This window comes from Paramisgurnus dabryanus, chromosome 20, assembly GCF_030506205.2.
Source record: "Paramisgurnus dabryanus chromosome 20, PD_genome_1.1, whole genome shotgun sequence".
Lineage (NCBI taxonomy): Eukaryota > Metazoa > Chordata > Actinopteri > Cypriniformes > Cobitidae > Paramisgurnus > Paramisgurnus dabryanus.
The window spans coordinates 25,040,110-25,055,028 of NC_133356.1; the positions used below are offsets into that span (position 1 = coordinate 25,040,110).

At 36.7% G+C, this 14,919-nt stretch overlaps 1 protein-coding gene across 1 annotated transcript in view; it reads right to left on the bottom strand.

The window, feature by feature from the left end:
* Positions 1-12,594, bottom strand: part of LOC135786474 (uncharacterized) — an 18,549-nt gene extending 5,955 nt beyond the window's left edge. The window contains exons 1-6 of the mRNA XM_073812915.1: positions 11,663-12,594; positions 5,610-5,659; positions 5,418-5,516; positions 5,087-5,333; positions 4,828-4,997; positions 3-4,739 (exon numbers count right to left, since the gene is read on the bottom strand). Coding sequence (XP_073669016.1) covers positions 3-4,739; positions 4,828-4,997; positions 5,087-5,333; positions 5,418-5,516; positions 5,610-5,659; positions 11,663-11,714 — 5,355 coding nt within the window. The 5' untranslated portion in view covers positions 11,715-12,594. The remainder of the gene's footprint in view (positions 1-2; positions 4,740-4,827; positions 4,998-5,086; positions 5,334-5,417; positions 5,517-5,609; positions 5,660-11,662) is intronic.
* Positions 12,595-14,919: the final 2,325 nt, after the last annotated feature.

A 14,919-nucleotide genomic window follows, 5' to 3' on the forward strand; every position in this document is an offset into this window, starting at 1 on the left:
TCCAAGTTCACATCTGCTTTTCCGTCAACATGTTGACTTTCCATCTCTATGTCATGTGTACCCTCAAGTTTCTCTACATTGTCAACCATTTTTGGAGCTCCCTTTTTACTTTCTGGTCTTTTTAGCTTTGGAAATGAAAATTCAAATTTGGTTGTCATAAACCGACTCCCATGACTTTGAGGATCAGTTTCTTTATCCTTTATTTCAGCATCCCCTGGTAGGGCTTCAAAATGTAATTTTGATGGTTCTGTATCTTGAGTTTCTGTATCTTTAAATATTTCTAAATCTTTTTGTTGTGATGAAACTGCGGATGTTGCTTTTCTCTCTGACTTTTCTACATCATCAGCCTTGCCATGAGATTCTTCCTCTGTCTTTGAAATTGAAATGTCAAATTTTGGGAGCGAAATTGTCGGAAGCTTGAATTTGGATGGAGAACCAGTAGTACCTTTATTTTTCAACTGGACTTCAAGATCTGGAGCAGGAACTGTTTCCTCAGTATCTTTGGTCTCAGTTTCTGGCACATGTTTTCTTTCTGTTTTGACACTGGTATCAACATCTAGGTGCTTAGCCTCAGCTTTGGAAAATCCAAATTTTGGGAATGATATTTTGTGTTTTTTTATCTTAGTCTCACTCTCTTTATCTTTAGCTTCGGGTATGTCTGCATCATCTCTAACTGAAGTAAGTTTGACTTCAGTATCAACTACAGAATCTTCTATAGCTGGCTCTTCAGCAGAACCATGGTCTACAAGGCCCATCTTAATCTCTGGTTTAGAAATTGCAAGATCTGGAGATAATGTCTTAATTTCATAATGAGCATTTTCAGTCTTTTCTTCAGATAGACTGAGAATAATGTTGGACCTTTCCATTTCAGGTAATGATGGCAAATCTCCAGCCAATTCAGCCTCAGGCAATTTAATTTCCATGGTAGGTTTATCTTTGGTGACTTCAGGCATTTGATTGTCATGGTCAGCAGCTGCTGTCTTTGTTAAAGAGACACCAATTTTTGGAAACTTAATTGTTGGAAGTTTAAATTTTGTTGGAGATCCTTTAAGTATTTCTTCATCTTGTTCAGACTCAGCATTGGATTCTGCTGTCTCTTTGATTGATTCTTCATAATCAGTGCTACCTGCTAGTTTGGAGGCATCAATTTTTGGAAGACTCAAATCAGCATCGGAAGCCGGAACATCTGACTTTGAAAACCCAATTTTTGGCAGTTTAAATGTACCCTCTTGTTTTTTAGGCTTTACATCTTCAGCTTTCATGTCCACACTGTGACCTTCATCATAACCTTCTGTGGTCACATGAGGTTCCTTTATATCACCCAGTGGTGCATCATCTTTTAGTTCCATGCTTATTTCTGCCTCTGGAAGTCTTACATCAGGTTCTTCAGCATCTATATCTATCATTGGCATATCTTTTACTACCTTGGATGTTTTACCTCCAAACTTTGGTAAGTTGATAGAGGGGAGTTTAAACTTTGTTTGTGTGCTGCCAGCTGTTGGATCTTTTTGTTCAGCCTCATCCTCTGAAACAGTGAAACTCACATTGGGCTCTTTTATTTTCATCTTGCCTTCTTGAATGGAGAAATCACCTTGTGGAAGACTGACATCAGTTGCCACAGCTTTGATGTCTGGTTTTGACAGTTCAACAGCAATAACCTCTCCATCAACCTCGTGGTCAGTCAGACCAACCTCTGGTTTAGAAAATGAAAGTTCTGAAGATATTTTCATTTCTTTTTTCCCTTCTGACTCAACATCTACTTTTGGAATGGTAATACCTGTGATTTCTGTTTTTCCTTCTGGCAAAGACAATTCCGGTTTAGAAACACTAATAATAATCTCTGGGCTTTTTATGTCAGGTAGTGCTGTTGTTTCCTCTGTGCTGGCATCAGGCATTTGAATATCAGTCTGACCATCGGATGTCTTTGAAAATGAAACACCAAATTTTGGAAATTTAATTGTTGGGAGTCTAAATCTTGATGGAGAATCTGTTGAATCCTTTATATCAGCCTCTATCTCCTTGGTCTTATTTTCAACATCTGTTTCTGTTACATCGGCATCTCCCTCTTTTAATGAGCCTTCTGCTGTTGGGTGAGCTTTTTCAGCATCGGACACTTTACTATCTGATTTCGAAAATCCAAATTTGGGAAAAGAAATTTTTCTTTTCTTTATTTTAGCCTCTGTTTCTTTCATTTCTGCTTTTGGCTCAACCTCAGTTTTTCCATCTATCTCAATCAATCCCGTCCCGTCTTGTACATCTTCCACATCCTCAACCTTCTTGTCAACATCCTTAACACTTTCTTTAGTGAGCGCTGCTGACTCGCTGGATTTTTGTTCTTTGCTAAACTCAACACTAGCATCAGTTTCAGGCTTTGTGAGTCCAGTATCCTTATGCTTTGACTTTCCCTCTGTCAGTGTAAGTTTTACTTTTGGAAGAGAAAGATCTATACTTGGCATCTTTATCTTACCCCAGTCTTTGTTTGTGTCTTTACCTGTGATTTCTGCCTTGGCCAGAGATGGCTCAGTAATATTCATGTCTTTATTATCAGATGCCCTCAGATCTTGAGTTATGTCTTGGGTTGGGACTTTTGTAACAGTAGCTGTGCTAGCCTCCCAATGTTGCATTTGATCACTCTCTATCATTTGTTTTGTTTCATCAAGGTGCATATTCTCCTTCATGTCATCACTTTTAGATGAGGTGGCCTTTTTTGGTAACTCTATTCTAATATCTGGGATACGAATGTCAGGTTTTGCGATTTCGAAACTTGGAATGGACACTTTTGCTTTCTTAGATTTCTTTTCATGTCCTTTTCTGACTGGTTTGATATTTGACTTTTCAGTTACATCTGTAAAGTCTTTCACAGCTTTGTCTTGTGTGTCTGATTTGATTTTTTGCTCATTTGCTTCCATTCCTGGTATTTCAATGTCTTCACGCTTTGGAAGTTTAACTGTAACATCAGGAGAAGTACTTATTTTACCATCCCTTGATAACATTTTGCCAGTTTTGGATTGTTGGGCTTTTTTTGATCGGCCTGTTTTGTTCTCATTTATATCTGTTTCATCATGCAGGTAGAGTTCAGGTTGTGGTAATATGTTTACTTCATCTTTTGTAACAATAGAAGAAGATTTCTGTTTTACTTCTTTAACCGTTTCAGGCTGTCCAGGGCTTACATATGCTATTTCGGTGCTAAAGCTTGAGATTTTACATGGGGATCCTTTAGGTGTCAAGCCAGTCTTCATTTCCATCATTGCGACTTCTCTCTGTACAAGGACCCCTGTAATGTCCCTCTCTGGTAATTTAAATGATGGAAATTTTGATACTGCTTCCTTTACATCATCAACATTAAACTCTTCAGGGACCCTCTTAGTATGACCTGTTTTAGAGATTTTTATTATCTTCTCAACTTTTGTTTCTTTAATTTTTGGAGATTGATAATTTTCTTTTGATCTTTTGTCCTCTCTTCCAGGAATCTCTATTTCCTCTCTGTTTAGGAGAGGGACTTTGGTTGTGTCTCTCTGTTTAATAGTTATTGTTTCTTGGTGTTCAAATTTAGACATATCCACCTTAGGCAGTTCAAACTTTGATGTTTTACCAAGATCACCTAGAATGGCATCAGTATTTGCTCTTTGTGACTCCAGAGCATTTGGTTTTGGCTGGGATATAACCGGTCTTGAAGTGCTTTGCTTCTGTGTGTCAGTGACTCTTTTAATCTCAAAAGCAAAAGGGTCTGATGATGTAAAGTCAAATCTATTTGGTGCGAAATGACTTGATATGGCTATGTCTGCCAGTGGACCTCTGGTTCGAATCCCATAAATTTCTCTTTCAAGAATGTTTATTTCTTTCTTTCCCTTATCACTGCCAGTCATCTGGGATTTTTCTACATCAGTTTTAGGCACGTTCATGTCGGTTTCTTCCAGCTCATGGGTCTTCTCTAAAATCTCTTTGTTTTCTAGCTTAATATCAGAATCCACTTGATGCCCCACTATCTCATCTTTCGATAGTAGGTTGGGACTGGCCACAACACTGATCATTGTTGATGGATCTGAAGTTCCCATCCCACTTGAGAAAGATTTCAATTGGGTGTCTGTTCCTATTTCAGATTTGTCCTTGCCTTGTATACTAACCTTTAATTCAGATATTTCTCTCTTTTGTTCCCCAAAAGCAGCTGTGATATCTGTAGTCTTTAATGTATTGTCCAAGGTGATGAGCTCAGCCTTATGCAGTGACTCAGTCACTGGCAAAGTTGGGTATGTTAATTCATTTCTTGTTTTAATAGACTCAGTCTTATCAGCTTCATCTAACATATTTGGAATCTCTACCAAATTAGTCACAGACTCGTGAAAGCTGTGCTCTTCATCTATATTCATAATATTTTGGTTATTCAAAACCTCCACGTCATCTGTCTCTTCTGCATTTTCGGGAGTCTCTTCAACAGACTTGCTTCTGCGACCTGTCATCCTCATCTTAAGCTTCTTTTTGTGCATCTTTTTCTTGTCTTTATCATCTAGAGATTTTAACGGAGACTTAAGAGGTGACTCTGTGTCACTCGTCGTAGGGCTCATCTCTAATTTCCTCTGTTCCTCAGCTTCAGAGGTGCTGTGAGATCTCTTGAATTTCGCCCCGTGTCCCTTGGTAAAGGAAGGGAATTTGGGCCAAGAGATGCGATCATGTTGCTTTTTTGACTTTCTCCGACCTCTCATTTCTGGTCCTGCATCGTCTTCTTCCCCAGCCTCCTCACCCTGTGAAACATCAAAGAAACAGAGATCAAGAGATGTCTAAAAAGTGTAATATTCTGTTATTAAAAATGAAAGCCAGTGTTATAATTACAATGGTTACGCCTGGCCTCGTTGTCTCTGCATCTTCCTGGGTTCTTGTTGGAGCCGGTTTGCGTTTTAGACAAAACTCCACTTTATATGGTTGGGCATGCTCAAGAATCTGGAGGGCATCTTCATATGATACATTATCGAAGTATACTGTAGCACTAAGTATTTGATCACCTGAAACGTCATATGGAAGAAAACAAATTCATTTGTGGCGACCAAATTTATCTTGTGAATTTGCAGTCATAATGAACACGCTTTCTCACCTTCTTTCACACTTAAATGCTTTGAGGCAGGTGACTCTTTTTTGACTTCCTTGATAAAGATACCATCCTTTCCCCCTCCACTTACAACCAGACCTTCAGCGCAGCCTCCCTTTACTGTCTTCACTATCATTTCTGATTCTTCATTTTTATTCATTTTGCCAGAGGAACGCTTGTCAAACATTGACCCGAAACCTTTCTTGCCTTTTTTGGAGCTCTTAGTGGGCGAGTCATAAAAGTCACCCTCAGCCTGGAGAAATTGTTATAATGAATAAACAACAAATCTTAATGTATTGAAAGATAAAAGTCAGTGTTGTGAAAATATATAAATCACCTGTTTGACATATTTTTCTGTGGCTGGAAATTCTTCTACAGGCGAGGAACCCTGAGGTCGAGGTCTTTCCTCCTCTAAAACTTCAGGCTCCTCACATACCTGTTACAGTACATAAATTACAGATTAAGAGTTCATTAAAAAAGTGAACAATAAACATTATTGCTGAATATGATATATTTCATTTAAACTCACTAAATCTTCTTCTGTGTCTTGTTCTGGACCCCTGAGCCTGTGCCCATTCCCTGTTGTGATAAGAAATGCAGAATTAGCACTTGCAAAGAAAGCGCTGTCAAGATGTTTGAAAGGTTTTATATTTCGTCTGGTAAGCCAAAGGTGAATTATATTTCTGTTTCATGGTCGAAATTTAAGAATCTTTCTAAACTGCCAAGAGTCTGCTGTTCATCAGATATCATCTGTATCATCATATGAAGAGCTCCGATGCAAAACCCTCTAGGTGCGTCTGACATGTTTTCTTGTAAATAAGCATTAGGTTTAGGTTCAGTAATTTAACTTTAATGGCAATAAAAATGTTATTAGTCAGTCATTGAATAGCCTTATTTTCACAAATGTCACTTTACTCATTGCATTGGTATTTAACAAATGCGATTGTCTTTCGCAGCAAAACCCTCTAAGTACTCACTGCACTTTCTGAATATAGGTAAAAGGCTAAAAAATGTGGTCAATATATTCTGTAAACCTCCTTTAACCTCTTCTTCCATCCACTTAGAGAACTTGGTTGAAAGATTGCTGGCATTTAATGGATTCTGCCAACAAACCGGTAATCTGAATGGCCTGAGGCCGGGATTAAGCGGATTTGAGGTATTAGATGAACTTATAATATTGTGCTGAGAGCATTCTTTCAGTATCATTATCTCATTTTTGACGGAGGTGGCGTTTAGTGGCTTTTGCATCTGAGCTCTTCACATATTTGTTCATATTTTTGCTTTACTGATTGCAGAGTCATCGGTGGATCAGTTTTGTAAGTCTAAAAGTTACAAAAGCAAAGTTAGGTCACGATTTATGTGGGTATTTCGTAAGCATGATTTCCTGGCAGATATTCCCACATAGTCCAGACAGTCTCTACCTGTGTCTGTTGTTTCCTGTAAAGTGAGGAACTTTATTGATCTAAGGGTTTGATTTACACTGCCAGCAATAAGATCAACATGGGAATGATAAAGCAGACAAAAAGCACACTGAAACTGATATAGCTATTATTATTATCTACAGATGTGGTAATATATTTTTAAAATAGAAATAAATGACCTTATGGTGTTAAATAATATTGATCATTTCATAACAGACAGAAAAGCTTTTTTAGTTTAAATCTATATTCAGAACAATCATAAAGAAAAACATTTCTTATAACACACTAGAATAAAGGGATCGTTTAGGTATCTGATCATTTACCATAAGCTTCCCTCTGCCAAAGACATTAACCCCGCAACCAATAATAGGGGAATCACCATATATGTTTATATAACATTAAAGCACAAATGAGATTTAAAGGAGTCGCTGTACCATGCAGAACATGCTTGCATCTAATAATTAGGTTGTCAAATCTTTTCCGAATATCTCAAAGGGAGCAGGGAATGTGCCAGGGCTTACTCTGTTCAGTATATAATGGTTTAAGCAATATGTCTCTGGTATCCCCAGAATGGGACTGAAAAGTTTCAGCTCATAATACACCACAGTTCTTTTATTATCCAATGTTGAACATGGCCATTTGTGGCTGCAATGAAAAATTTGTTCCCCTCTCCGTATGCAAAGTAGGGCGTAAAGTGCTTACACATGTGCTTTGGATTACATCAAAACATGTGTCCCTGGCAGAAGATTGAACTACCCGCTCATAAAGCGGAGTCTGTGAGCGGTTATGGGTGGGGCTTAATCAATGTGACATCACATTGATAGGGGATCCCAAGCAGCCTGCACTGAAATAAATTATTTATTAAAATTTACTAAGGTAATTTTTTAAGGTAAGTGGTTGCAATCAATTTATTTAAACTACATTTAAAAAAAAATGTGAATAAAATAAAAATTATAAATGTAAATTAAATAAATTGATTGCAACCACTTACCTTAAAAAAGTTGAGTAAATTGAATGAGTCATTTTTTTCAGTGTGTTTTTGTGACTGTTGTGGTTTAAAGGAGATTACACAAAGAATAACAGATGAATTTATATAATTAAAGGATGTTTTTGCACCCACACTAGAGACTCATTTTCTGATAGAAACACTTTTGGGTTTAATGATCTGGTATACATATTTAAAGTAACCTTGAGTAAACTTATTTGTATTTAAGAAGCATGTACTGATGTTGTAATATTAATTTAAGCTTGTGGTTTAAAGTACAACATATTTTCTTAATACTTAATTGAACAGTGAACTCCTTATTACCTAAATTAAATAAAATTAAATAAGTGAACCTAATTTAATTAGGTTAAACATTGCAGATTAAACATCCCAAACCAACCCAACTGAATTACTTGCAGTTAAGAACTAACAGCAGAAATCCCATACATTGGTTAGAGCTATATTAACCTTTTGCAATAAATAACCGTAATGTATGTTGTTGAAATAAAACAATAAGTTAGTAATTTTCCTGTTCTATTTACACTTGTATGCATATTGCTCTTATGACAAAATGTTGAATGCAGCATGTTAACCTGTCATAAGCCCATTAAACACTAACAAATTTCCCTTTTTCAGTTTCACTTGTTAGAAGTTGCTAAAAAATGAAAAAAAAAAGGTTGTAACTGAGATGTACAGGATATTATGATATCCAAAATGCTTTAGAAGCCACTGTAAACTCTCTTGCTTTATTTTTAATTGGCAAGCAAATGGGACAAATTTAAGAAGTGCAGAGATATTGAAATAAAAAAGTTGTTTGTGTGTTGTCATTTTTATTGTCCATCAATTAGGGTTGCACAATATTGGGAAACCATGTGATGTTGAATGTTGCTGTAATTATATTTCTTGCAATATCATTTCCCTAGAGAAAATACTATTTGTAGCAATTTTTTTTAAATCATTTAGATAATTAATTATCATATGGAAATAAACAGGTAATGTATATTCTTTTGATGTAATTAAATCTAATTTCAGACGTACCTTTCTTTTTAGGCACAAGTTGCTGTGGTTTTTCTCGCTCGTCTCTACCCCTGTCATATTTATTTCCTGCTCTCTGCTTTGAGCCGCTAGGTTCACCTTTGCGCCCGCTGTTTAGCCAATTGTATAACAGTATAAGACCTACTTGGCAGATATTTGGTAAAGCTCCTTCTGATTGGTCTAATTTGGCAATCTAAGTATACAACACACAAATGTTAAACACGTAAAATAAATGTAAATTATTGCAACTCTCTGCGATAACAATTTTCTCCTGTATATCGTGCAGCCACAACAACAATCTCTAAACATTAGGCAATCAATAAGTCATATTAGTATGTCTTTGTTGTTTTAACTTATCAAATTAAGTTAAGCCATTAAACTTGTTTTTGTAAGTTGTTACTCAACATAAACAATTATGAACAGTAAGTTGCAATGACTTGCACAATTAAACAAGGCAACAACCATTACAGTGTACCCAGTGGTGTAGTGCAGGGTATACGCAGGTATACGGAGTATACCCACCTCTTTATTTGATGGCAGGGGGTATACCCACTTCTACTGGGGGCATACATTAAGAGTATACCCACTTCTACTGGGTGTACCTTTAACTGTATTGCAAATGTTGCATGTAATATATTTGTCTTTCCCAGTTAAAAATTTGGAAGGTTACAACAGATTACATTTGAAGTATGCATTCTACAAATATTGGAGTATCCTAACTATTGACCCAGTATGCAAGCAGGTTAGCATATGATCACAGGCAATAGAGGTTGTTTTCTGCCATAAGTGGCCACCTGGGAGAACCCAGAGCTCTGTGTCTTATTCCCACTAATGTGGTTAATGAGCTGCTCAGTAAGTCACAGGGAGCAGGGATATGAAATCAGGCCTGCACTTGTAACATCATACACAAGTCTCTTTCAGAATCAAGTAGAGGACATTTGTATTCAAAATATAATCGAATTTCAGCGACGGGGGGATAAATAAACTGAAACCGAATTGGATTTACTACATATTAGGAGCATGGGACCTCCTCATGTTTCCAATCAAGCAGGCACATTAATTGATACATTTATAAGAAGATAATCATAGTGTTTTGATTTTCTAGGTTGAAAACAGTATTGACACTGAATAAACAGGACAGCAGATGTTGGGTTGAAGATCAGGTTCATAAGCAGGTGACCACACAACCCTTTTATTTTTTTAGGAATGCTCCACCCCAGCCAAATGCATGAACCATGAAAAACACAAACACTAACATCATACTTTATTTATTAGTAAGAGTACATTAGTGAGAGGCTGAGATTTATGGCTGATTTTGAGGAATGGGCTCTAAGTGGATATAATCAATGAGTACCTGTACATGTTTATCTGCTGATGTAGTCATATTTTAAGAGCCTCTCTCTTTCTCTTATCTTTCGCTCTTGCTATGGTACTTTCACCCAGTGGTTGTATATTTGGAAGAAGTTTGAAATTTGAAAATGTCTATGCATAATGGGAATTTGTCTTGATGAAGCACACACTGTGAAAACAAGAATACTGTAAATTATTCTTATTTCTTAAGTGCAGAAATTCACCTTTAAAAAATGTGGTGATCATGTTTCAGGCATTATGGGATGGCATTTTGGTACCTATATATTTCCTATTCTAAGTGTTTCATTTCTACGGTCATCTTCATTTTCTGTGTGATCTGGCAACTTTTCAGATCTCAGCACCAGCATACAAAGACCTTGAGCTGTACCCCACAACATCTATAGCAGAATTTTAGATTTAATTCTGACAAAATTTATCACTATCTTGATATGTATTCATTGTGGGTTGTATTTAATCATTTATATGGGTCGCGCAGATTTAGTTTTAAAGTACAAACATAAACTACATGGAAAAGCTGCAGTAGTCTAAAGTTTGTGTCTGTATAGCCAGCGTATAAACACTTATAAATTAAATCATTTATAAAATCCTCAGTTCAAGTAATAACACTTTCATGGATCTGTTGTACACTGTCAGTAAAATGTTTAAAAATTCTCCCGGGATGGTAACCATTGAAAAAAGTACACCTTTTACCTACAGTAAAGAGCTCATATAAGTACCTCAGAGGTACATATTGGTGCAAAAACATATACTTAAATGGTACATATTACCTTTTTAAATGGTACTTCCCAAGTGAAAGCTTGAGACCATTTTTCTGATGGTGTATGGTGTGATTGGTTGCTTATTGCATCCTGTAAGTAGTCTTATGCCTTTTATTGCCATTTAGGTCACTTTAAGCATTTTCTTTGTATATTACGAAGGCTTAAAGTTCATCTCAAGGCCACAGAGAAAACTAATACCAGATATACAAATGTTTCCATTTGCCTGAATTGAAAGAGACAAGGTACTGTAGCAGAATGACTTGGTTAACAAGCATCAAATATTTTGGTAATGCAGCCAAATGGGACACCACTATTAAGTAAATGCAACTTCAAAAACCAACCTAAAAAGTATAATAGAAAAAAGTAGGGAGATGCATATAAGCCAAAGTATCTCTCCAAAGTTCAAACATATCAGTATAATGAATAAATGTATTTACTAGCACTACATTAATTTCCCAAATTTGTTTTGAGCTAATTTATTGTCCATCACAGCCTTAGAAATACCCTACCACATTTTGTGCTGCAGTTTATATAAACTATACCACAACTTCAGGGTTTATCAAATAAATATATTTTCAAATAATGTCATTTATTACTAGATTTATCAAACAAAGATCATACGATAAAATAATCTCAAGTTGACACTAAATACAGTAAACACACATAGTCCCGACTGCAGATGTCGTTAATAAAATACTGCATAACTCTGTTGACACGCCTACAGCATCATAGCCACGCCCACTTTACTGCAGACACACCCAGAACACACACAGTGCAGCGTCATGTCAGCAGAGATACGCAGTGATGCTTGTCAACAAGCTCAGCACCAGTCTCCCTCTAACAAACACAGCCTAACTGCAAGTGTATATTGTCCTGCCAGTGCTGCCGTGTGCAGAGATAAAAATAGCAAGCACAGAGCATGCAAAGTGAGACACAAAGAGAGAGAGAGAGAGAGAGAGGTAATAAAAAGCGACAGAGAGCAAGAACAAGCAAAATAAAGAGAGGTGCCCACCAGTGGCCGACGCATGCCAGTTGGGAAACGCCAGGTGAAAACAGTCACACATGGTGGCTGTCGTCTGGGTCTCTTTCGCACGAGATGTCCTGCACAAATATCACTGCTGCTTCGTCTTCCCGTCCTGGTGCTTGCTCTGGATGCAGACGAAGTCTGAGAGGTGGTGTACAGGAATAAAGTCACCTCTAACTCTGCAAAGCAAAGAAAAGGAAGAGAGGGATATCTCGCTCCATCCACACTTGTTCACAGTCTTTCGTGCAGCACGCTCAAAACAATCAAAAGGGGTATGGCAGACTTGGGATGGGGGCTGTCCTGAACGATGCAAATCCCGCCTACTTGGACATCCCACCCCACCCTCCTGATCGCTTTGACCAATCGTTGCAAGGGCACCCGGACAGTCGACCACCTGATTGGTTTTGGGCACGAGAAAAACATTCCACCTTTATAGGCATGCAGCAGAGATGCGTAATTGGATTTATCACTACACAGTACATGTTTTCATGTGTGATGGGTTAAGAAGAGGGGAACTGATGATGTTATCTGTCATGAGAGGAGCAGATAATGTGTTTATTAGACTTCTAGGTGTTTTGTCAGATAGATAAGGGAGGTGCATTTGTGTGGTTTTTGCCCTTCTCCCTCTTTCTGAAGATGGCCACTTTAAACCAAGCTAAATGATTTATCATCTCAGGCCTAAGAATAAAACATGATCTCAGACTGTGACGTCAGCCTAGGATCAGTCCAGTGTGCTACACTCAAAACTATATTAATATTTAATGGCTTTTATGGACCAAACAAATAGGAGAAACTCAAATATTAAAGATGACACTAATCTGATCTTGTATTGTACAGATGTTGTCAAACAATTTGAAGAAAATATGATCATTTTTATTGCTGTAGAAGTGTTTGAGTATGATTTTCAAATTCAGAAATCTCAATATGAAGTTATTTCTTATCGGATATATTCAGAATATCTGGGCTAAGTTAGTTATGCTTTCCATGTTGATTTTATACCTCTGTACTCTTACTGTATGTCAAACAATTGCACCATTTGTGTATTACAGAAGACACATCTTTAATACTGATGAGAAATATTTGATGTTCTTTATGCATCTATAAAGCACTTTTGAGTTTTTTTTGTTTTGGGGTCTTGTAAACAGAATGATCTCTGTTTTAAAACTCTGCACAGATGTCCATATTTCTTTATGCCTCTGCATTTCAGACAGGGAGTGGCAGGATGGTACTGCATTAGCCCCTGGCTTCTGCCCAAGAAACTCCACACCAAAATCAATGTAGGTATTGAGAATAACAGAATCTGCCCGGCCACCAAGTTAGCCTTCATTCCTACCCAGAATGACCATCATCTTCCTCCATTTTTTATTACATATAAAATGTACTGCACATAAAGCCATATATTATTTCTGTATTGGACCTTAGCATGCATTTGTTGTTATAACTTTAATGCCATATTCTACTCACGTGCACATAAACTTTATGGTGCCTCAGTGCAAGGTGTTTTTAAACTAAGGCAGGTCAAACATGCATTTTAGTCTGGGACTAGGATAAGCCCTGTCCGGGAAACCGCCCATAAAAGTTTAACTACAAGCTAAAACATTTTTAAGGTTTGCTATTTAAACTGTAAAAAGTGAAAGTTGGATCAACTTAAAGGAAACGCCATGTTCTTCAATATTTTACTATGTTCTTACCTAAGGTTAGATGAATTAATACATACCTATCTTTTTTCAATGTGTGCACTTTTAATCTTTATACAGCACTTCTTGAATGTGTTAGCATTTAGCCTAGCCCCATTCATTCCTATGGTTCCAAACAAAAGTTTTATTTTGTGCCACCATACTTGTGTAACTACTCATGTAATAGTCTATTATAAATAGGGAAAACATGGAAGTGTTTGGTTGCTTCTAAATTCATCCCTGTTTGGAGCCATAGGAATGAATGGGGCTAGTGTAAAAAATGCTAACACGTTCACGAGGCACTGTACAAAGATTAAAAGTGCACATATTGAAAAAAGATAGGGATCTTAATTCGTCTTAGTTGAGGTAAGAACATAGTAAAATATTGAAAAACAGTGGTGTGTTCCTTTAAAAAAATTGGTATCACCTTAAATTTTTATCCTAAAGTAAAACTAAAGTAAATTTTTAAGTAAAAAATTTTTGGGTTACGTATGTAACCCTTGTTCCCTGAGAAAGGAAAGAGACGCTGCGTCTCCCTTGCCATATTTCCTGCGTACCATTTAAGCCGTCTTTTATTCTTCCTGGCTCCCACTATTGGTTGAATTTGAATTTGCATTCAGATGCACTCACACCTGGAGGCATTCCCAAAGCTAGTTCGCTTGAAAGTGTCTTACAAAGTAATTTTTTAAGTTGATCTAACTTTTCACTTTTTAGTAAAGCCTAAAAAGCTCATAATTGTGAAATTGTGACTGTAAAAATCTATGGGTCTAAAATTTTTGCATTTGGCAAATTGTTTTATATGGTAATTCAAGGTATGCATTTTAGCAGTTTGTGTGTTGCCTGGGATTGAACCCATGACTTTGATGTTGCAAGCCCAACAGTGTCTGTCCCTCAGTCTGTTTCCATTATCATCAAACTAAATACCGAATCTACTCTAAGGTTTTTGGTAATATAGAATAGAGACTGTAAGCCAAGGCCACCTGTTTCCTGAATTAAATTATAGTAGCTTTTTGTATATAAGTCTCAGCCTTTTGGCATCACCTCTCTAACAGAGCAGAATATTGATCTTAAGTGTCCAGTTTCTGATTTTTCCATGATTGGAGAGCTTGTATTCAATATTGTGTAAAAAGCTTATGTCCATAAACGGATAGATTAGCCACAAATGAAAATTCTATTATCGTTTACTTATTCTCATGTTTTTCCAAACCTGTAGGACTTTCTTTGTTCTGTGTAACCCAGAAGGAGATGTGACCTTCAGGCTCATATGAAATCCAGGCTCATATTAATAATTATGAGGAAATCAAAGTTAAATCATTGATTTCAATTGTTAACATGCTCTACTCGGTCAATATTAAAGATATCAAGGTTATATTTTCTTATAATGTTCTTTACATTATGTAAATCACAAAAAAAAACTAAGATGGGTTTTTACAGACTGGGTGACAGATGTTAGGCAGGTGGCAGATGACTCATGTCTTGGTGAACATTAACTTTCATTAGGCCTATATTAAAAAAAGAGCAACGTCCTTTAAATGTAAGTCATATGGGTTTGGAATGACATTAGGGTGA